We start from the raw sequence: 23,253 nt of genomic DNA on the forward strand, positions 1-23,253 counted from the left end.
TGGGAGGTTCCATTTAGACAAAGTTCCCAGACATCAAAGCCAGAAACAGGTGGCTGAGGTCTTGTCTCCAGAAGGCAGAAGCCATTCTCCTGACACAGCCCTGAGTCAACAGCCTGAGGGGAATGGCCGTGTTCAAAATGGCAGAGACCAGCAGAGACCAAACAGAGCCAAGGATGCCAGCAGGTAGAAGACAGGCTGCCCAGTGACAATCTTACCTTATCTTCATTGGCAATAAACAAAGTTTCCATCCCAATTTTCAGACGTTGAATTTCTTGGTCTAAAAGAATTAAGGTGTGGAAAGAATTATTTATCTAAATGCAGACAGCTATCCCCACTTGCTAAGATGCTCCTCAAGTGAAAACAAGAGGACTTTCCATGTGAATAAATTACTTCTTTACTTCTTTAAAGAGCCCATAATGGTGTCTGGCATAGAATTCAGTCTCATCGAATATTTGTTGGACTCATAAGTGAATGTACCTATCATTTTGTCTTCTCTTTACAGACAAGTGTGGGGAAAAAACAAGGTGCCATTTACTCAAAGGTCACACAGAGAAAAACCTTTCACAACCAACATCTCACAGGAATATAGACATTTATTCTTTATAACTTGAGTGGGCATATACCTAGGCTGAAACTAGTTTTAAAGCAAATCACACAGTCACATGGACTGTAGCAGAGAATTTAAAATAAGGGGGAGGGGAATTCTATAGCTGAATGGAAACTGGCAAAGAATAATTAGGTAGAAGAGTTGATTACTTAGCTTAATTTAAAAGGGGATAGCCACAATTAACTAACAAATGCTTAGATACATCTTTGTCTAAACTCTACTGCTAAGGAAAACAATCCTGTTTCATCACATATCTACAGAATTTCCCTATGGGCTGAGGGATCTGTTTTAGTCTGTGGTGGACGGTTCATGGCCTTCTCTCAATTTGGACCCAACAGGGGCTTTCTTGACTTTTTCCAAAGTGGTCTGGAAAGGCCAATGCCTAATGGCACTGGAGGTCATTCTGCCAAATATTGGGAGGACTAGGAAGTACACATAGATTTTCCAAACAAGGATATACCCATACCCAAACTGGGTACTGCAAAGGGAATGGCAGTGTCTATATAAGAAAAGTACAGGGAGCCCTGGCTGCTGTGGCTCAGTGGATTGAGCATCGGTCTGCGAGCCAAGTGTCGCTGGTTCGATTCCCAGTCAGGGCACATTACTAGGTTGCACGTCAGGTCCCCAGTTAGGGGCATGAGTGAGAGGCAACCACACAGTGATGTTTCTCTCCCTCTCTTTCTCCTTTCTCCTCTCTCTAAAAAAAATAAAAAAATAAAAAAATAAAAACCGAACAAATAAATTATAAAAAGAAAAAAAGAAAAAGGAGACATATTTAAAAAAAAATAAAGAAAAGTACAGGGGACAAGGCAACAAAAGTATAGGCACCCCATTTCCTTTTAGGATGCTTGCTATATCCAACAAGAATAGGAAGAACAGATTTATGTACTTGGTATAAGTGGCTGTAGGGATATATTTTCAGAGGAAAGTGCAGAGTACTTGATCATTATCTAGGGTCTTGACAGCTGAAGGCCATCTCTGCAGCCCAGCATGTAGGGAAGCAGTAGCTCCATGTGAGGACTGGCACACCTTGATGCTGTGAGCAGCAAATGACCAAAGGACCATCTCCAAGAGGTACCTGGTGATGGAATGGGGCAGAGCCTGGAAGGCTTGGCCTGTGGAGTTGTATTAGGTCCAGGGGGAAGGCTGCCTGATCTAGAAGTCATGGATCAGGGAGCTCTCTGTTCTGGTTTAACATCACAGGTTGTCTAGGATGATACTTAGGGGGATCCAGCCTCCACATTAGGCTTGGCAGGTGAGTGACATACTCAATGGCTTTGGAAGAGAAAGCCTGGGAAAGGGATGGTATATTGGTGGCTAACTTCTTTCACTAGTCTAAGCCACTGTTCCATGGCTACCTGGCTTCCCCACCCCATCCAGGGATCTGAGCTAAGCAGTGCTTGGCCAAAATAAGATTAGGTAATAGGGCCACATGCTCTCCCCCAGCACTACTCTGCAGCCTGAGGTAAGAGGAAAAGTGGGAAGATGTGTGATCACGTTGTATACAAAACAAATAGCCATAAGTACTAAAAATGTGTTAATATGAGAATTTATCTTCTAGTTCTAATCAGCAAGACTTGAACTCCTCAGGGATCATTCACCAATAAATATTTCTTAGGACCCTACCGTGGGCCAAATATGGTGCTAGGCTCTGTGGATATGGTCTTAAAGAAAAGCTAGAAACAGTTCCTGCCCCAAAGTGAAAACGACAGTCTATACAAAGAGAACCCCCAAAGTACAATACTGACAAGGTATGATAAATGCTGTGGGAAAAAAAAAAAAAAAAGAAAAGACAGAGAGAGAAAGAGAGAACACTGACTTAGAAAATAGGATTAGAGGCATCTACATGAGGTAAGGAGGCCAGGAAGTGTCTTTCTGACAGTTAACATTTACATTGAGATCTAAAGGATGAGCAATAAGTAATTGTTTCTATAAACTCAGGGCCTTGTACAAGTATTAGACAGGTATCCAATAAATGACTGAATGAATAGCTAAAACCTCCCCTTTGGTGATGACACAAAAACAAGTCCTTTCAATCAGGTGAACGTCCAAAGCTCCAGAGGTGGCCACACAGAGATTCAATGGTCAGAATGCATCTCAGAAAAGCCTCTAGAGTTGAGTCCTCTGGATAAGGAAAAGGTTCATGGCAATGATTCCACAATAGAGCTGTGCTTTATAGGCCCAGTCATGTACACATGCATGCATCCATTCACTGGGTCATGTTTGCACACACATATAATTACATGCATATTAGCACACAGGCATTCACATGCTCATCCATAAACATACATGCCCACTTATAAGAGGAGGCACAGGACCTGGGGGCAACTGCATTCTGTCACAGTCAAACCAGTTACCTTTCTCTGCATGATCACTGTGGAGAGCTGCAGTCCGGGAGAGCTGGCTGTGCAGACGCTCAATTTCTGCATCCTTCAGGGCCACCTGTTCTTGTAGCTGGGCCACCTCAGCCTGGAAGAGAGAGGATCCCCACCAGTTCAGAGGGCCTACCTAACCATAAAGATATGTTTCAAGTCAGAGCCCAGAGCCAGTGGGTCCTGGGACACATTAGAAAACTGGGAGCAGAGGTGCCAGAAGTGAGCAGTTAAGAGGTGCTCATTGCTCTCTCCACTCATTCTTTCTGGCCATTTTGGCCCCGCCTGTCTTCCAACATCCACCTTCTCTCGTCATGCATCCTCCCACAAGACCAGACTATTTCCCTCCCCTGCCCTCTGTGGTCCAAATGCCACTGAGGTTGGAGGAGCTGGGATTGTGTGCAATGGAAGGGGCTACCCTTGATCTAGAAATAGATAATCTCTTTTTGGATGTGGTCTTCCTTCCCCCAAGATAGTCATGCCACGGCATGTATGTATTCCACTGTTACAAGTACACACATTCTTCATTCTTCCACCCCATTCAGGAAATACAGCGGAAAACAAATCACTACTGGTAGACAAAGAGTGAGCAAAGAGTTGCCTCCCTCAAACAATACCCTACCTTTGTGCATAGCCACTGCCTCTGCCCCACCTGGGCATGCTCATCCACATGTATATACATACAAGCATTCAGGTGTGCTGAGCAGAAATACTTTTGCAAATAAAGCAGGTAAGTACAGCCACACTAGTGCATATACACATCCATACATGTATGCACATGGGCAGGTGCAATGATGGTTCCCATGTCCCTACTACATATAGCAGGTTAAATTTCACACCTAACAGTAGGCGTGGTTGTGTCCCTGACTTCCCATACTCATTAGAAGATCAAAACAGTGTAGGTTCCACTCCAAGAGGCACAATGGCTTTGGAGTAAAACAAATGGATTCCCCCACTTCCTGTTGAGTGACCTTGGGCAAGTGAGTTCACCTTTCTGAGTCTTAGCTCACCTATAAAATGGGAAAAATGGCATTTACCTCATGGGGCTGTAAAGAGGATTAAATAAGATAATGGCTTGGTAGGTAGTAAGTGTTCAATAAATGCTACTATTCCTGCTCTCATCCTGTTCTTTCTCCTATGATAACTAGCTAGTTCCCTGAGCATCAGACCAGACTAAATAAGGAGTTGAGAACTGACCCCCTGAGCCAGGCAACAAAGCACCCAGCAAAGACATCTACTCTGGTTGCGCCCCTCCCCATGTGGGAGCCCAGTGATGCCCTGCCTTCATTCCTCGGAGTTATGGAATAGGCTGTCCTTTCTCACAGAGGCACCAGTTAATCTCTGAACAATTCCAAGTAGCCAAGAGACCACTGGTCCTGTTGGTGGCTCCTCTGCCAATCAGACCTGTGTTCAGCTTCAGGACACATGACTGGGCAGCCACTCTGCATGGACCCCTGTGACAGCTGCTTTCTTACATCAAACCTCTCTGTCTCCACAGGAAACCATGGGAGGAAGCAAAGTCCCTTCGTGCCACTGGGGAGAATATAGAAGTCATTCAAGATTCAGTGGTCAAGCAACAGAGCCATTTAGTGACCAGGCAAGGATGTAATCCCCACTTGCTCCAAAGGCAGGGTCTCACCTACCACAGCAGATCTGCTTCTAAGATAATAGGGCAAACGAGAGCCACTCTTACAGTCTGCGCTCCCTAAGAAACCTTGAGGGTTTCGGAATAAACTTTCCCTAACATCTCCCAAATGGGACAGAGACAACCATGTAAAGAAGAAGAGTTGGCACAGGCTGGGCGTCCTTACTCCTAAGTTTCCTGTGGAGCACGGCCCCTGTGCTCTGGTTCCTACCCACAGAGGCCAGAGGGAGCCACATCCATGTGTGCCACACTGCCTGCTGACACTCACAGCCCACAGCAGCTTTCCACAGCTCATTCATGGGCTTCCCATGAATGGTGACAGCGCCTTCTGAAAAGCTTACCCTGGAGATCAACCCAAATGTCTCTCGTTCTACAAGAGCCAAACTCTTCTTGGAAAATACTCTAAAACTTTCTTGAACCTCTCCATGCCCATTTCTCCCTTTCTTTGCAAACAGGGTTAAGGCTGGTCTCCGTTAGGAACCTGGATACCCGATGCTTGTTTGTGGGCCCCACAGTAGGCATCAGTGGTGCGGACCTGATGAGGCAGACCCCGGGCACGAGGAAGTCTCTGCTCCCTGAGATCTGCCTCTGGGTGAGGCTACTTATTTATTTATATTTATTTTTTTAATCCTCACCCAAGAAAATGTTTTTATTGATTGGCCGGGCGGGAAGGGGGGAGGGGACATCAATTGCTTGCCTCCCATCCACCCAACTGGGGATTGAACCCGCAACCTAGGTATGTGCCCTGACTAGGGATTGAACCTGGAACCTTTGGTGCACAGGATGATGCTCTAACCAACTGAGTCACCCAGACAGGGTAACATCATCTATTTAAAACTCCACAAACCAAGTGGCTGGGCCCAACCTCCCATGTGCCAATTTCCACAAAACAGGCCAGAAATGGCAGGTGCTCTGAGATACCCTTTAAGTGGTAGCTGTCCCCATAGCTGGGGAGTCAACAATAGCCCAGAGGTCCTCTACTTGATCATGAGGACAAAGTGTGCTACTGCCATAGCCACCAGGGCTAGAGCTGGTGTCAGGCAGACATGAGTGCTGATTCCCAGCAAGTGCTGTGCCTCATTAAACCCGCGACCACACTCTACTGCCGCTGCACTGGAGCATAAACCCTCTTTAGGGACCTGAGAACCTTTACAAAGAAAAGTGAAGAACTTTCAAAACCAGTGAAGGTTTTTACTTCAGGGAATCAGGATGGTATGGGAAAGAGAGCATAAATTTTGGAATGACACAGATCCAGATCCAAACCTCACCTTGGCCACTCTGAGCTCAGTTTCCTTATGAGTAAAATGAGAATGATAAACCAATAGACCTCATCAGGTAATTTTATGGATCGAATGAGAAAAGGTGTGCAAAGGGCTTGGTGCATTCTGGCATTTAGGACGTGCTCCACACCTGGTAGTTATTAAATAACTCTTGGTGTCTCCAAGTCTACATGCCAAGCCACAGGGCTTAGGGAATTTACAAGGGAAAGAGTTGTTTGGTTTCATACGAGAAGGTGGTACGCACAACTTCAAAGATTGCACCGAGGCAGGGCTTGCTGAGGGGAGCACTGTGATGGAACACTCTGAGCTCTCTGAGAAAACAGGGCTCCTACACCCAGTGACTGTGAAGCACAGTGCAGACAAGGGTACGAGTGGATGAAAACAGAGCTGTAGCTAAATGGAGCTGGGTTTCCGAGGGCTGGTGCTGACTAGCTGTGCGATCTTGGGGAAGTTAATTAACCACAAGGTGCCTCAGTTTTCTCACGTGTAAAATGGTTAAGCAAAAATATTATATAGACTCTTGACATCAACATTGTATTCAGAGTTTTCTTTTAATAGCATGACATAAAGTTGTATATAAATTATCAATACGAGAGAGAGAGAGAGAGAGAGAGAGAGAGAGAGAGAGAGAGAGAGAGACTGAGTCTCAATAAGAGAAATGCCAGGAAAGAAATATTAATAGTGGTAGCTCCTGGGTGGTATATGAGTGATTTTTTACTCCTTTAACTTTTCTGGCTTAAAAATTCTCTATAATGAATATTATTGTTTTTATAATCATTAAAAGAGAACTCACAGAAAAAATTTTTAAAAAACTAGGTATTAAGAAAATGCTAATAAGTAGTAAAAATGAAAATGCCTACAGCTGCCATGCACCCACACCCATAGGTGGTGCTGCGGAGACCTTAGGGAAATGGCAGGTCTGTACCCCACCTAGAGGCAGCCCTGCCCAGGCTCCTGCAAGCAGGAGTGCTGTTCCAGGGTTGTGAGAGTTTCCTTTCCCCCACCCCCCAAAAAAATTGTGGGCTGAATCCAGCCCACTCATTTTAATCTCTGCATTTCAGTTATTAGGGGAAATGAAGGAAGGAGAGAAAAAATTATTTTACAAAAGAAGTTATTCTTGATGTCCCTTAAATAGCAAGCTCCCTAGTTCAACAGAAGCCTGATTTGATTTCTAAAAATATTCAAAGTATACATCATTTTTTAAAGGAATATATTCACTGCTGGGAATAAAGCATGCTGTTTTTAAAAAAACTGATCATTAGAGGGACTGGCTAACCCTAAAATGAGGCAGCCGGTATAATGCTGGCATTCATCAGAACGGTGGTGTTCATCTGTCTAAGGACTCATCACTTGCTCACTCACTTGCCTCTTCTTGGCCCAATGTCAGCTGACGGTGCTGCGGGACACACCAAGAGGAGGGAGACTCAGTTACTTCAGCAGCTCATAATCTCGTGGGCTTTCCCCCATGAGAAGAGCCCTCCTGGATCAAACCTGTCTGCTCCACAATCTGGCCGCTGCTGTGTGTGCACACGGTAGGGTCAGTTTGCATTTTTCCAGCATGGGGTCCTGCAAACCCAGAGTTTAAACACAAACACTCCCCACTGGGCCTCGGTGTCTCCCTAAAAGCATCAGAACTGCCTTTTACCTTCGTGGCCTTCAGCTTCCACTCATACTGATTCCGTTCATTTTCCAGCTCTTCCACCTTGATTTTGAGGTGCCTGAGCTCTTGCAGCAACTCCTAGGGAGACGAGGGAGAAAGACAAAGTTCTGATGGTTACTGAGCAGGGCGCTGTTCCCTGGATCTACAACCCTGGTTAAGCTCGTGCACAGAGGATGCCCAGGCAGGAGCAACCACAGCACGCTCCACACTGCAGTCCAAACCTTTACACATGGTGCTGTTTCAGGAGAAGCTGTCCGGCCATTTAAAAACAAAGGCCAGGAAAGTCTTGACATAAGAAAGAGAAAACTTTCTGCTTATTTTTAGAACCTGTTCTGCCTGCCCCTTCCTGACATCTGAGTCCTATGTGGGGCGTGCCTACATCAAACATGTATGTGTAGGGGCAGGACAGGTAGGGCGTGGGAGCATAAGGAAAAGAGATGTAGAAACAAGGAAGCTTCTTACAGACAAAGTAGCAGGAAGCAGGTTCATGGGGAGCATCTTTTTGTGCTGAGTGAGGGTTGAGAAACCCAGAGGAGGGGTCAGTGATCCTGAAGGGCTTCACAGAGGGAGTGGCAGCCAGCAGGACAGACATAAAACACCGAGGAAACAAATGCTAAGTACCAAATGCAGAGGCCAGTCTGGGTGTTCCAGGTCAGAGGAGGGTGTGGGCTTAAAGAAAGGAGGGAGGGGAGGCATGGGGGAGAGGATGGGAGATGAGGCTGTGAAGTTAAGGTAGGGCCCCACTGAAAAGGCTTCTGGATGAGAACACAAGGAGTTCCGATGGCACTGCTTGGACAGTAGGGAGCCACTGAAGGTTGCTGAGTGGGGAAGTGATATTTAAACAACTTGCCCATGGAGGAGCTGGAATCCAAGCCTCTGTCTTCTGATTCTAGGGCCCCTGCTTTCTAAACCGCCCCCTTCAGCAAAGATGGCACCTTTGACCCAAACTAAGGGCCCTTTAACAGACAATTGGCCCTGCTGACTGGGTCCTATCAGAAAAATTAGCATAAAAGTGATCACTTCCACAGACTTTCTCAACTCCAGACTCATCTAACAAACTTCCTACTCAACCTCTCCAGGCGGAGTGCAGGTACCTCATGACTGTCTGGGCCCAATTGGAACTCTTAATGGCCCCCTTAGACTTCCCTGTTTCACTGAATGGCAGCTCCCTCCACCAAATCGTCTGTGTAAAACCTGGACCCAGCCTTGGCACCTCCTCTCCCTTTCTTCCTATGTGTGTAATTCATCCCTGAGCCCTGTTAACTCCTCTTCCATGGAAATAGCATGACTACATCACTACTCTGGTCTGGCTGTTAGTGTGGACAGCCGGCTCAGTCCCTTCACTGGTTGCTCCTTTGTCATCTTACCCTTGAATCCCCTCACCCCCACAGCATCCAGGGGAACAACACCATTAAAACACAAATCTGATCTTGGCACAACCCTGCTTCTCAAAGTTTATAAACTTTAACCCATGACCAACACAGCCTTGTTCGACCCTGGCATGCTGCCTGCCTCACATATTACTTTGTCTCCTGGTTTTGCTCCAGACATACTTGGAAACTTTGTAGTTCCTCTTTCTGATTTGGGCCTTAATCCACGCTGTTACCTTTGTTGGAAATTGCTGGCCAGGTTAATTCCTGGCTAACTTTCAGGCCTTCCTGAGCAAAGCCATCCCAACCTCCACCTCTAGCAGGTCCCCCTGCTATACCCTCTCACAGCATCCTGGATCTGGACATCTCCCACACCATTCGCAATTAAACATTTGCTGGTATGATTGCTAATGGCTAGTTCACCTATACTGAACTCCATGAGAGGTTTTGCTAACCTCTGGCACATAGTAGGTATGCATTATTTCTTGATGAATGAACCCATGAAATTCAAGTCATCGTTTAACTGGCCTGGAGCTCTTTGCATTCTGAAACAATCCACCAGAAAGTTACATTGCTTACAGTTGAATTTTGCAGGGCAATTTATTAAGATTTTCATAGAGTTGAGGCGAGCATTTGTTGATGCCCCTTAAAAAAAAAAGTTTTCTATGCTAAGGGTATGGCATCCATGATCTACAGCATTAGACTTGTAGGCCTATTGGGACTTGCAACCGGTCCGGGATCATTTTCTGAGAACATTTCTGGCCCTGCATTCTGGGGGCGCCAGGCCTGCTGATAGCTGAACCAGCAGTATGCAGGTTACTACTCCGAGGGGCTGCCACTGTGGGGACAGAGAATGATGAGCTCCGGGCTCTCGTAGCCTCTTTGGCAATTCTCCTTCTTCTAAGCTCTCCGAGGCCCATCAGTGGCCATAAACACTGGTGTAAATGTTCGCTTCCTTTAGAAGTGTTTCTGGGGTAACCACTCAACATGGCCCCACACCCTCTCAGGGCGTCCCTCTCCAAATCTACATTTATATCTTGACTCTCATTTTTTCCCCCTTATCCTTTAACACAGGAGGAAATCTTCCCCACTGAGTGCCTCCCCTAATGCCTAAGTCTGGTTAGAGATTTTCAACACAATCCATAGCTGAGTATGGACCATGGCAACTTCTTACTGGGCTGAGGCAGACCCTCTGCAGTGCTCATGGCTACAGGGACCCTAACCTTCTCTTGGGCTTCCAAGTCCTCTGACAGTGGCCCCTGGGGGGCGCAGGCTCATCTCTGTACAGCAGCCATCACCAGGCCCCTGTCAGGTCACATCAGTGTGAGGGGCCAAGTCCAAAATCCCAGTCAGATACAGCCCACAGGACCCAGAGGTCATGAAATCCCTTCCATGTGATTCAGTGGGGGATGCTGCTGCAAATTCAGATGATAAGTTAATCATCACAGCAAGCAGAAACGTTTGCTCTATTTTCTCACTGGGAATAAACCTTTAAAAGTAAACTTGAAGGGATTCTTTTGTAATGCTTTTTTTGTTTCCTTAAAAAAAATGTCACAAGAGATGCAATTTCATTTCCTCTCCCAGCCCAGAAGCAGGAATCCGTGTCTGAAGTGTACCGGGATGGGCAGTCCCAAGGCTTCCTGTGCACACCCCGCTCTCATCCCAGCCCTGAGGGAGATGAGAGCACCCCCTGCCCAAGGGGTGGCCTCACCTGCTCAGACCCTGCTCAGTGAGGGTCACAGAGCTCAGCTCACGTCCAGAGGGAGTATGTGAGTCCCAAACTCTGCCCAGAGGTAACGACAGATCCCTGTTAAGGCACGGCACGCTGTTCTGGTTAGGAAAAGCCCCAGCCCCTCCTCCAGGGAAACACCCCACACACGCATGCTCTGAGATACTTAAGTGTGGTTCCTACAGGTGACCCCTCCCAACGGGCACAGTCCTGGCCGCAGGCCTGGGGCGCAGCCACACGGTCGCCAGCGGCCACCTCCTCAGGGTTGCCCCTACTGAGTAAGAGGCGCTCTTGGATCTGCTTGTGGATGTCCAGCTGCAGCCTACACATCTGCTCCTGCAGCTCACTGATCACGTTCAGAACCGACTGTGGGGAGGGAGAGAGGGGAGAGAAAGCGCTCGGGGTCAGTCAGCTCTCGGACACCGAACTCCCTCCGGGAGCCGCACAGAAGGAAGGAAGGGTGCTGAGGGTGAGCAGCAGCGGGGACCCGGCGGGCACTGGTTGCCACCACCTGCTTTCTTCACAGGAACCAAAGGACACGGCTTTTTTCCCGAGGCCTGCCCCATGCCTGGGCCTGCTCTGCAATTTGAACAAACACCTGGCAGATCCTCGTGCCACACGGCGGGGAGGGGGCATTCTTGCATGTCAACGGCTGAGGCACAGAGTCTAGCCACAGCAGAGGAAGGGGCACATACGGACACACCTCCTCTGTATACACGCCCATGCTTCACACACCAACTCCCTCCTGAAACACATCAACGCCCATGCGCAGGTGACACAGAGCACACACCACGCTCATGCCTGCTGATGTGCCTCCAACCCTAGACTCGCCCTCCCACGCTACACCAAACTGTACTCCTTCACTTCCCATTCCAAACCCGACTCCCCTGTAGCCTTGGGAACTTTGCGGCCTTGTACAGCAACTGTGAAAACTAGCTGCAGTCCTTGGAATTCACACCTACTCAATTTTGGATCCTTGGCTAACAGCTCCCCTGAACTTTCCTTTACCTACTCCACAGACATTTAGTGTCACTCTTGCAGGGACCAATGGCACTCACAGGTGAGTGGGGACAGACCCACAAAATAACAACCACAACAGGTAGGTAAGAAAACCTTGGCGAGCAGTGAGTGACTGACTTTGCCTGGGTCAAGGGGAAGGGATGGGATGAGTCTCAGTGGCGTCAAGTAGCCACTTGCCAGGTGTGGGAGTAAAGGAGGCAGAGTCATGGCCTGGGGAGGTGATGATGCCCCTCACCGTGGGAAGGAGCCCAGAGGCTGGGGAGGACTATGGGGAACCTATGCTCAGGGTTAAGGATTTAAGGAAATAGCTGGCAATAGAGTAGAACAGAGGTGGGAGGAGAGCAGCCAGCCAAATTGTTTATCCCCCTCTCTGTCCACCGTGACAGACATCCTCTGATGCACTGGCAGCTAGTGTTGAGAGGTCTGCCCACTGGCACCATGGTAACTACTGAGGCATGCTGGAAGTGGTTGTCCAACCCCAACCGTGACAGTATTGTCTAAAAGAAGAAAAGCTCCCATCCCATATCTTGTTGTTCTATAAATGCCCCCCACCACCTAGTAAAGATCTTATTCATTTATTTTTAGAGAGAAGGGGAGGGAGGGAGAAAAAGAGGGAAAGAAACATCTATGTGAGAGAGAAACATTGATTGGTTGCCTCTCATACATGACCCGACCGGGGACTGAACCCGTAACTCTGGCATGTGCCCTGTCTGGCAATCAAACCAGCGACCTTTTGCTTTGTGGGACAATGCCCAACCAACTGAGCCACACTGGTCAGGGCTATAAATCCCCTTTTCAAATGTAGAAGAGAAACTGAGGACCTGGGGGACAGCTTAGGGCAGAGAGGGAGCTGGGCTAAGACCCCATGCCAGCCTGCTCTCCTCTCCAATGATGCCATTTGGACGGGAAGAGCTTATGATACTGTCATAAACAGCCTCTGGCCTCCCAGTCACTCTCCCCTTGAACACGCTCACCTGATTTAACCCACAGACAGCCCCAGGCTGTCTTCCCTCAGGGTCATCTAACAAGGTATTTCCCTATGGAGACCAGAGGATTGGGGTGAAAAGTCAAGGTGACCCTGTGGGCCTGAGTAAGTGCCTAGACCCTAGCAGTTTTCCCTCCTTCACTGTTGCCTGTGTATGAACCTTGATGGGGCACTGACTATTGGGCTAGACTATATCTGCCTCCTGAGTTCTCACCTACTGTCCCAGTGCAGACCCTGGGCTCTGACTTGGTCTTTGTTCCATGTGCCTCTAAGTTCTGAACCCAATGCTGCCTTAGCTCAGATGCCTGACAAGGGCAGAGAGTTCCTGCCTGACTGGCCTTAGCTACTAAGTCAAGTCTAGCTCTGTCTCTGCAGCCCTTGGCCTGGGCCACCATCAGAAGGTACTAAATAGAAAGAGACCATCTATATTCAGTTTGTTCATGCCTTTTCTTCTGAGAAGTGTCAGCCTTTGGGAGCTTTCATCGTTTAGCTGGTAGGTCCTAGAACAACCTTTGAAGACCAAGAAGCTGGAGGAGAAGGAATTACAGAGCAAGGAGAGGAGCAGGAATCAGCAGCCCCAGGTGGAAGGTCTGGTTAAGCACAAAGGGAAAGCAAGTTTCCAGATGAAAAACAGGAAGTTAAGGGAGATCTTCCCCAATGGCCTCTGTAGAGAAGGTGGCAAGGTTGCCTGCTAAAAGAACACAGTGGAACAAAAGGGGGTACAGATTTAGAATAGTCATTGTGAGACATGAGAAAAGGAAAGTCAGGAGTGGAAAAAGCAATAATACCAAGGAGGGGGCCAATACAGTTGAGGCTGGAAATCAATTAGCATGGGGTTTTATTCTTTGTTTTGTTTTGTGTTTTACCATCCAATCCTCTGACCAAAAACCCTGGGGCAGGAGGAAGGATGGCAGCTAATCAAAGATGGAGTTGAAAACGACTCCCACAGCAACGACTGGCCTGCATCTCCCCAAAGGGGGAGACTCAGCCTGTCACGTCCTGCTAAGCTATGACGAGTGACATCATGATGCAGTGAAAAGTGCACAGGCTTTGAACTTGCATCACCTAGGTTTCATGCAAGCCTGTCACTATTTTCTGTGTGACTTGGTGAGTTATGAAACCTTTTCAAACTTAGTTTCCAAATTTGTACAATGAGAGTCTTACTACCTCATAGGATTGTTGGGAGGATTAAATCAAGGGAGACTTAGGTAAGGCACCTGGCATAGAGGAGGGAGGCACTGAGAAATGAAAGTTCACTTCCTCCAATGCTTCTCCTTGTACCATCAGCTGACATTTAAGACGTGAACAGGAGAAACTGGGAGAACAACAGGAAATGCCTAGCAGTCATAGGACACAGTCAAGGCCCATGTGACACTGATTCCTGATGACAAAAGCCCAGCGGCTCCCATGCCCTGGCACACACACCTAGTCCTCTGGCCCTGCCTGTCCTCAGGCCTGCTCTTTTCTCTTACATAATTTTCTAGAACTTCGCTGTTTTCTCCATTCTTTTGTTCGCTCCATCGATAAACCTCTCAGATGAGGATATTGCTGTCCCTGATTTTCAGCACCTCGTTTCCTGCCTCCACTTTCCAGGTAGACAAGTTCTGTCTCCACTAACCCAGGGGCACTGCTCTTCCTCAGTGCTGTCCTGCTGGTCAAATTCATAGGTATGCCCTCTGCCTGCAGACCGCTTGGCTCCCTCTTGAAGTGTTTCATGCCTCACCTTACCTCCAGTGCTTTTGCACTATTAGGTTCTTCTGGTCTCTTTTACTCTTTTTCTACCAACATACCTATCGCTCCAGGTACCTCAGAGGCACCTTGAGAGAAACGCATTTTCAAAGGGGCTTGTACAAAAGATTAAAAGGACAAATAAAAGTGCACCTGCATGAACAGCACCTGCAGGGGAAAACCCCAAACAAAAGGCCAAGGCTGAGGACAACAGAAAGAAGTTATGTTCTCAGTAAGGTCAAAGAAAGAATGGGCTCAATTCCACTGATGCCTCTGATAGGTGCAAAGAACCCAGAACAGCAGTCCCCAAACTTCTTGCTATAAGCAAATTTTCAGGAATCATCAAAATCAAGTGATTTTTATGAAGTCCAGTGTCAACTGATCCATTTAGTTTTTCTTTGGCTTCCTGTCTTCACCACTTCAAGACCTTCTATATTAGCATCCAAATTATAGACTAGCCCTGGCTGGTGTGGCTCAGTGGATTGAGTGCCAGCCTATGAACTGAAAGGCTGGGGGTGCGATTCCCGGTCAGGGCACATGCCTGGGTTGTGGGCCAGATCCCCATTTGGGGGAGTGTCGGAGGCAACTGATCCATGCATCTCTGGCACACTGATGTTTCTCTCCCTCTTTTTCTCTCTTTCTCCTTCCCTTCCCCTCTCTCTAAAACAAGTAAATAAATAAAAATCTAAAACAACAAACAAATAAACAAACAAAAGACACGTCAAATTATAGACTAAAAATGCTAAAGAGGCAGAAGGGTTAAGGGCAGATTACTATTACCCTCTACAGAAATATCTTTCAAAAGTACTAATATAGTATACAAGGTAGAGCAAAAATAGTAGTAATATAGTATACAGGGTAGGGCAAAAAATTTTTGAGAATACAAAACACAATTTATTCTTGTATTATTACTTATTGTATTATTTTCCATACAAACAACTGCAAACCTACTTTTACCCCACCCTGAATATACCTATGGTCATTTGGGTGCTAACCCACCTATTTTTATGCTCATCCTATATTCCTCTATCATATCCATGAGTCTGCTCCAAACAATGATTTTGCGATGCCTTGCTGAAGTGAGGATTTGCCAGGTGTACCACCACAAGATGCATTCCCAGCCAAGTCAATGAGCTCAATCCGACATCACTCACGCTCAGTGGACACAGATCTCTACTTTGTCTTCTAGTCTCTCACAAACATCACAAGGTTAACCCCAAACTCAATAGACTATATTTTGTAAAACCCATCTAACTTTGTCAGTTAGAAGAAGGAGGAGAGGGACGGAGAGGAAGTGGAGTAGGAGGTTTACTTTTAGTTTTTAAATAAATCACTGGATTCCTGAAAATTTGCTTGTAGCAAGAAGTTTGGGGACTGCTGTCCTGGTTTCTTTGCACCTGTCAGACACATCAGTAGAATTGCGCCCATTCTTTCTTTGACCTTATTGAGAACATAACTTCTTTCTGTTGTCCTCAGCCTTGGCCTTTGGTTTGGGGTTTGCCCTTCCCGGTGCTGTTCATGCAGGTGCACTTTCAGTTGCCCTTTCTATCTTTTGTACAAGCCCCTTTGATAATGCATTTCTCTCTCCAGGTGCCTCTAAGCTGTTTCTTTTTATTGGCATTGTCTGTGAGATTGTTCAGTAAGAACTGTATTATTTTAAAGTAGTTCAGTGTTCCTGAGTCATCTTCTAATTTGTTTCTGAACTTTCAGAGTCATGATCTGCAATGTGCATGACTATCTATGCATAATTTTTTCTTCCCTCACTGTCATGAACTCTCAAATGACAATGGCCACTCCTTCTCAAGGTACCCAACACTTTTACTTCATAAACTAGTTTCTCCCTTTGTGTCAACATTAGAGTTAGATTGGTAGTTTTCCCAGTTTCTTTATCTGCCCTCTTGGTAGAAACTATAAAAAGAGGTAGAAAGGACCAAGAGCCAACTCAAATATTTAAGTGTTTAGCTCGAGATTTTTAGGAGCTATCCAAATTGCTGCTCCCTTCCATAACTGCCCCTTGTCTGCCTCAACCAGTCTGGGATCTGCATCAGGAGCGCATTTCCCTCCTCTGCTCAGTGTGGTACGCCCCGACTCTGCTGGGACACTGTCCTTTAATCCTCCCCACGCATGTGGCATTGTTGTTGCCCTGCATGTCCATCCCCGGGTTTGGCACTTCAACTTACTTTTATAACTCCTTATCTACAGGGCTAGCCCATCACCTCTCTTAACAGGTCTGTTTCTTCCATTCTTGGGTCCCACATCATGAAGTCCAGGTGACATTTATGAGGTTCTAATTGCTGTTCTGTGTTGTAATCTTGGTTCATTTACTCTGCTTTGCCAACCATCAAAGTTCTTTTCCATGGTTCTTTTCTATGTAAAACTTCTGGGCACCTCCCATAATCAGAGTCTTTCCCACCCTATCCTTCCTGTTAAACTTGTTCACAATTTTACTTAGTTCTTTTTCTCCCTCTTCCTTTATGTTCAGTTTCATATTGTCCTGGAACTCTTCTACATCACAGGTAAAAATATAACTTCTATAGCCTGCACGGCGATTTGGAAATGTCTGTCAAAACTTCAAATGCATATGCCCTTTGCCCCATCAGTTCCACTTCAATATTCTCACACATGTACAAGCATTATTTATAATAGCAAACTTAGAAACAACTTAAATATTCATCAAAAGACAACTGATTAAATAAATTAAGAGCATAGGCTGATAGTGAAATAATATGCAGACATAAGTATAAACGAGAACTTTTTTTTAAATGAGGGGGAATGTATATGTGTTTGTATATTCACAGATACAGACAGATATACAAATAAATTTGCTTGTCCATACATAAAATAACTCTGGAAGGTTAAAAATCAAACAGATAACATTGGTTCCTGACTGCTGGCTAAGACATGGAAGGAGACTTTTGCTATATATACCTTTGTGAACTTTTGATTTTTTGAATTGTTGGAGAGTATTTTCTATGTTAAAAAAAATAAGTACATAAGACAAAACAGGTAAAAACAAGAATAAAACTCTCCTCATAAGGCCAGACCTTCTCTGAGAAAATGCAATCCTCCCAGCCCTTGTTCTGAAAGCCAAGCCCATCATCCGGTTGCCCAGCTCAGAAGCCAGACTCCCTTCCAAGGGCCTCCCCAGAGGAAGAGAGAAGGCATGGCTGCACCACCTGGGCTGTAAGACATCCCCTTTTCTGCCAGGAAATCCTAAAGATTCTTCAGGGCTTTCTTCCTGCTCGTGCATATCCCTAATCAGCTGGGCTGACTTCACATCGCAGCACATGCTGGGCCCGGCTGGCTCTCCACACACTGCTGAGTGGCACTCCTCGCAGCACCCTCTGTATCCCACAAAGGGGCCGGCGGCAGCATCCCTGCAGCCCCTGCTTAGGGAAGCCAGCCTCCCTTCTCTACGGAAGATCCCTCTGAAGGTCATGGCTTTGACGTGCTGAACCACTCAGGGCTTTTCCTTTGCCTCTGGTTCTCTTTCTTTTGTGTTCCAACCTCCTAACCCCGATATTTACTTTCCAGGTCGGTCACTCTTCTGCAGTCCTGCTTTTCAGGAGTAAAGCTAATTGTTCCACACTTAATATTCCCTGAAATGACCCAGACCCATGCCAAAGGCTGATAAGGAAAAAACAAGCAAAATACAGGAAGGCCAGCAATCACCCCCATCTCATTCAGGCTGCTGACGCTGACGGCACTGAGGCACTCCTGAGCAAGGTGGCTGTAAGGATTCCTGCCATCTGACCAGAAGCCTGCCCCTCACAGTCCTCAGCCTTTACAGACAACCATCCGTAATGGCTTCCACAACTCCAGGCAGTAGGACCAGACAGAAAGAACAGTCTGCAATGCTCTCCTTAACAGCATCTTCGTTTTTTTCATTGAAACATAACATGAAATTTGAGGATAAAGCCAGGGCTACATAAAGGAAGCTTATTACAGATCTGGCTACCTCAATTTAAAAAAAAATGTTTTTGCCTTTTCCAAACCACAAGCAATCAGGCCTCAGGCTAAACACTGGAAAAAACAGCAGTGTGCAGAATGGAAAGCAGCATTCCTTTTACTCAGAAACTACAGCCTTTGGTAACCTCAGCTAGCTAATGTCTCATTCAAAATAAACATCTCCACGCACCACACGACAGTGCTGCTTCAGCAGCACTCTGTGTTGTTAAGCCTCTGGGGCTCCAGATAGTTAGACAGTGTGGAGGTTCTGGACATACCAGGAAGCATTCTGTTCAATTACAAGAATGGAAAATGTGTTTCAGGTCATGTGGCTGTTCACTGATTATCACAGGTTTAAACGGCCTAAAAAATTCCTCCAGGTGGAAAGCTAATGTTTGTACTAGCAACTAGGAAGGGCTGTTATCTGATAGGACTAAGGCCAGCAGCTCCCAGGTCTATATGGCCTCAGAAATGAGTAGCCTATTGGAAAACAAAAACAAAAATCTCAGATTGAAAAACTTTCAGGAAAGAAAGCGAGTAGCAAAATGACTGCTTTAGCTATATGTGGCCTGGAAGTGGGAATTCTCCTTCCTTCCATTCTTCCCTACGAAGGAACCGAGCTGCCCACTTGGTGCTGGCTCTGTGTGATTCCACACACAGACTCACTGACACCCCCACATGCGCGTGCACACACACGTGTGTGGGTATGTGCTCCAGAACTAGGCACATGGCCCAACTGGTCCAATAGGACACAATCCCGGGGCTTTTGCCAGAACCTTTGAGGAGAATCTGCATCTGCCAGGCTCCTAGGATGTAGAGTTGTGGGTGGTCATCTCTGTCCCCGTGTGGGGAGAGCCTTCCTGAGACTAAGGCTAAAACAGAACCAAGTGATAAGCTAAGGCTGATTTCTATTGACACTGTGAGGTCGCCTGGGCCTAGTGCTGCTGGATTTTTAAACCCTGGCCTCTCCAAGTTCTATGAGCTAATAACCCTTCTGCTGTGTTAAAAAAAAAAAAAAAGAAAAGAAAAAATTAAGTGGTTTCGAGTTGAGTCTATCTCTTTGAAGCCTTCTCACAGAACTCTTTCTTCAAAGCTCTAACACATGATCACATGTAATCACACATCTGGAAACACTGGTAAAATTAACTCTTAACCGACAGAAAATTTACCAGTTTCTCTGTGAATATTCAAGAAGTAGAGCCCATTCAACGAATACTTCACACAGGTAGTTTCATTTGTGTGATCTTTGTCATCTATATTAATGTATTTAAGTCTACATTTCCTTTTATAGCCATGCTTAATGACATGATCAGTAAATGATCTCTAAAACCTGGCTATTACTGTGTATCCACCACTATACTATTGGCTACACATAGATTATGTCACTCCTTACTCAGAACAACCCAGGAAACAGGAAGAATGTATTACTCTCTCCATGTTACAGAAGAAGAAACAGAGGTTTGGAGGTTAAATTACTTGCCTAAAATCACAAAGCTGCTGAGTAGCCAAGCTTGGATTACAGCCAGGAGATCTGATTCAGGAGCCTGCACACTTAATCACTAGGAGATACTGTCCTCAGCTTAATGGAGAGATCTTTTGGCAACTGTTCTTCTTACTAATGAGCATGTTCTCAAAAGCAATGCAAAGACTATGCCCTACATATTCGAAGTGCCTCAATTACCAGTAAACAGTACCATTTGCAATTAATAGAAAGAAACAACATTCATCTTTAGATTTTGGAGATGCCTAAATGGGGGAAGGGGATGAAGATAAACCAACTACTTACAAAATGCCAGAATCTATAATAGGGACTTAACTTTCATGATTTTACATGGACTTCACATAGTTACCTATATTGTGGTTAAAGTAACTGAAGCTCAGAGAGATTAAGTAGCTAACTTGTTGATGATCATAAAGCTATTAAGCAGTTAGGCTAGTAATTGAGCCAAGGTATTTCTAAGCCTAGAGCCTGTCTTCCTTCCACATCTCACATTTCCACCAGGTGAAAATACAGGGACTTGTAGCTAGAGGTACACAGAAGATGGTTATCTAATGTTCAAACAGGCTGTTCGCTCTAAAGTAGTCACTCTGAGCCTAAAATTCTCTAAGTGTTTATCAAAAAAAAAAAAAAAAGTCTAGCATGTTCTAGCCAATGGCATATTGAGCCTGGAAATAAAAACACAACAAAACAAGAAAACGTTCTCTAAGAGAGTCCTACGCATGTGCTCACCCCTTATGACCCATCAGGAGAAAAGAAATATTGTACATAATCTAAGGGCTCCATTTGGTTAGTGAAATGCACATCAGATTCCTTGGACATAGTGACTGGCCTGTTAGCCAGCTGACTTCATCCCAGTACCTGGTCATTACCTTGGCTTTCACAGAAGACATCTTGTGTCCCTTTACAGCTTGTCTGATCCTCCCCCCACTACTGCATCCCTTTTCATCCCTGTCAGCAGCTGGAGGGAGGGCAAAGCCTTCAAGCCAAAATTGGGTGGTTTGGGCCTTGTTGAAATTTTCAGGCACAGCAAAATCTGATAACTTGGTATTAACAGATCATTGTGGTTCTAGTGCATAGATGTTTCTGGCAGCCAGTGGTGGCCAGGCTTGAGATTGACCAGATGGTCTGAGTCTACATTAGGACAACGTCCCGTGGTCTGAGCTTAAGACAGTATGGGCCCCCCTGGAATTCAGTGTATCACACTCACCTCTGCTTTTCTCTGCTTTTCCTCCTGCTCTCTCTGCTCCTTCTCCATGCCAACCAGCTTGAGCTTCAGCTCAGACACTTCAGTCATCAGATCGAGCTTCTGAGTCTCAAGAGATGTGCGACTTAGCAGCTCCTGCAAGCAAACACAGATCTCAGAATCATAAACCTCCATGGTAACAAGGACAACTCTAGCTCCATAAGCACATAAGGCAATCTCTCAGTGGTGTGCTGGACAACACAGAGCTGAGACTGCTGCCTGTAAGCCACAGGCCTATGAGGGATGGGCCTGGGATGGTAATCAGTCATCAGGGGAGAGCACAGCCCCTGCCACTACCCACTGTGTTATGACAGACATGTGATCTACACTTTTTCAGAAATACTACATTTGCCCATAGAAACCATTATTCATTATTTCCAAGTAGAAAAAAATGAATGTGTACTCTTGAAGTACTAAATTTCTTTATATCTACTTTTCAGACAACGCAGCAGGTCCTTCTCCACTAAAACAAACAAAAAAAAGCTATGGTAATATATTTTTCAAAACCAAAATTTCCCTATCACCTCCTGAGCTCAATCAATCTTCAGCACAGTCTTTAACACATCTCAGTGTAAGGCCTCACTGCAAAGAACCTAGGAGCTAGAGCATCAAGTACCATAGATGTTTAATGAGTATTTACTAAATAATCTCAGTAGAATCTTATTATGTGAGATGATATTTCCTGGGTTGTACCCATATTATAATTTTGCAAGTATGGGATATAAGTAAGAAGACTTTCCTTATTGTGAGCATTCCCAATGGGGCTATTACTAGTCCTGCCATCAGTAGAACAGTAGCAGAAACTTGCCATTAATACATATACTTAATAGGCATAAATAAGGCAAAAAACAAAGGTGACAGGCAAAACACCTGCTCAGAACCACTAGGAATTATGAAAAACCTCTACAAACAGAAGCATTCCCAAAATCCAGGGGCAACACATTTCTCTATGGGATAAAAGCCATGTTCCATGTGGTCCAAAATCCTAGCATATGGTAGACATTGAATACACAGGTCCTAGCAAGGAAAATATAATACAGCAACTAAGCAAGCAGCAGGCTAAATGAGCAGACAGTAAAGACACACTACCCTGTCATGGGCAGAATACTGTATTATGTAACACCTCGCACAGCCCAGTCCTAGGACAAGAATGGTGATCTCAACACCATTCTGACCCAACAGCTGTGATTTTACATATCTGAACTGTTCTCAGATCATAAAGCAAACCACACAGGACAGATGTGAACTTGGAATACATAATTCCCTATGCTAAAAGACCCTCAGGACCTCAGAAAGCCAGGATACAAACTATCCATCTGCTATCTGAGGGGATGAGTATTTAGAAGTCAAATCAGCAAAATAAGCTCCCCGAGCCCTGGGCTAAGAAGGCCGGTCTTCCTTGGCCGGCCAGCTGTAAAGCTGGCTTACAAGGCAGACAGCAGCACAGCCACACTAGAATTGTGGGTGCCTTGGTTATGAGGAGTCAGCCAGATAAGCATGCCAGTGTAATGGAGGGGTGGGGCATGAACTCACGGAGTGTATCCTCTGTGCCAGACACTGTTGGGTACTTTACATATATTCTCTTCATAAACCCTCCCATGGATTTAGCAGTAAATATTATTTTCCCAACTTTACAGATTAGGAAACAGGCCCAGAGACTGACCTACGGTGGCCAAGGACACATGCCAATCAATAGCAGAGTTAGTTTTCAAACCAAGGTCTGTTGACTCCAAAACTTAGTGCTGCCTAATGTATCATAGTTTCGTAAACAGAGGAAGGAGTCCAAGAATTTAAGAGAAATAAAAACTACATGCTGAAAAAAAGGCAATCAACAAACATTCACGGAGCCCAGGAAATACGCGCTCAAACTGACAAGATTTTGTTGACTACGTACTCTTTACTAGGGCTTGGTGTTAAGGCAATGCAGAACATAAAAGTCCCTAAAGAAATCATCTCTGAGTGAAGATGATGGCATCTCCTACCTCCTTCTCCCTCTTGGCCTGCACCACCTCATAATTCTATGAGGTTTGCACAATAGATATTTCAAGTTAGAAGATAAATAATAAAAACTAAAGCAGATAGGAAAAGAAGTTGAAGCCAGAGTTATAGTTAGTATTGAAGTCATACATTACAGTTCTATACACAGCTAGAGATGGACTATAATG

General features: G+C 45.6%; 1 protein-coding gene across 1 annotated transcript in view; it reads right to left on the reverse strand.

Moving 5' to 3' along the window:
- PPFIBP2 (PPFIB scaffold protein 2) overlaps window positions 1–23,253 on the reverse strand; it is a 95,054-nt gene that overhangs the window by 22,836 nt on the left and 48,965 nt on the right. The window contains exons 5-9 of the mRNA XM_090264317.1: window positions 21,053–21,184; window positions 10,847–11,029; window positions 7,550–7,642; window positions 2,965–3,076; window positions 216–277 (exon numbers count right to left, since the gene is read on the reverse strand). Of these exons, the coding sequence (XP_090120443.1) occupies window positions 216–277; window positions 2,965–3,076; window positions 7,550–7,642; window positions 10,847–11,029; window positions 21,053–21,184 (582 nt within the window). The remainder of the gene's footprint in view (window positions 1–215; window positions 278–2,964; window positions 3,077–7,549; window positions 7,643–10,846; window positions 11,030–21,052; window positions 21,185–23,253) is intronic.

This window comes from Furipterus horrens, unplaced genomic scaffold (genome assembly GCF_987537825.1).
Source record: "Furipterus horrens unplaced genomic scaffold, mFurHor1.1.pri manual_scaffold_2, whole genome shotgun sequence".
Classification (NCBI taxonomy): domain Eukaryota; kingdom Metazoa; phylum Chordata; class Mammalia; order Chiroptera; family Furipteridae; genus Furipterus; species Furipterus horrens.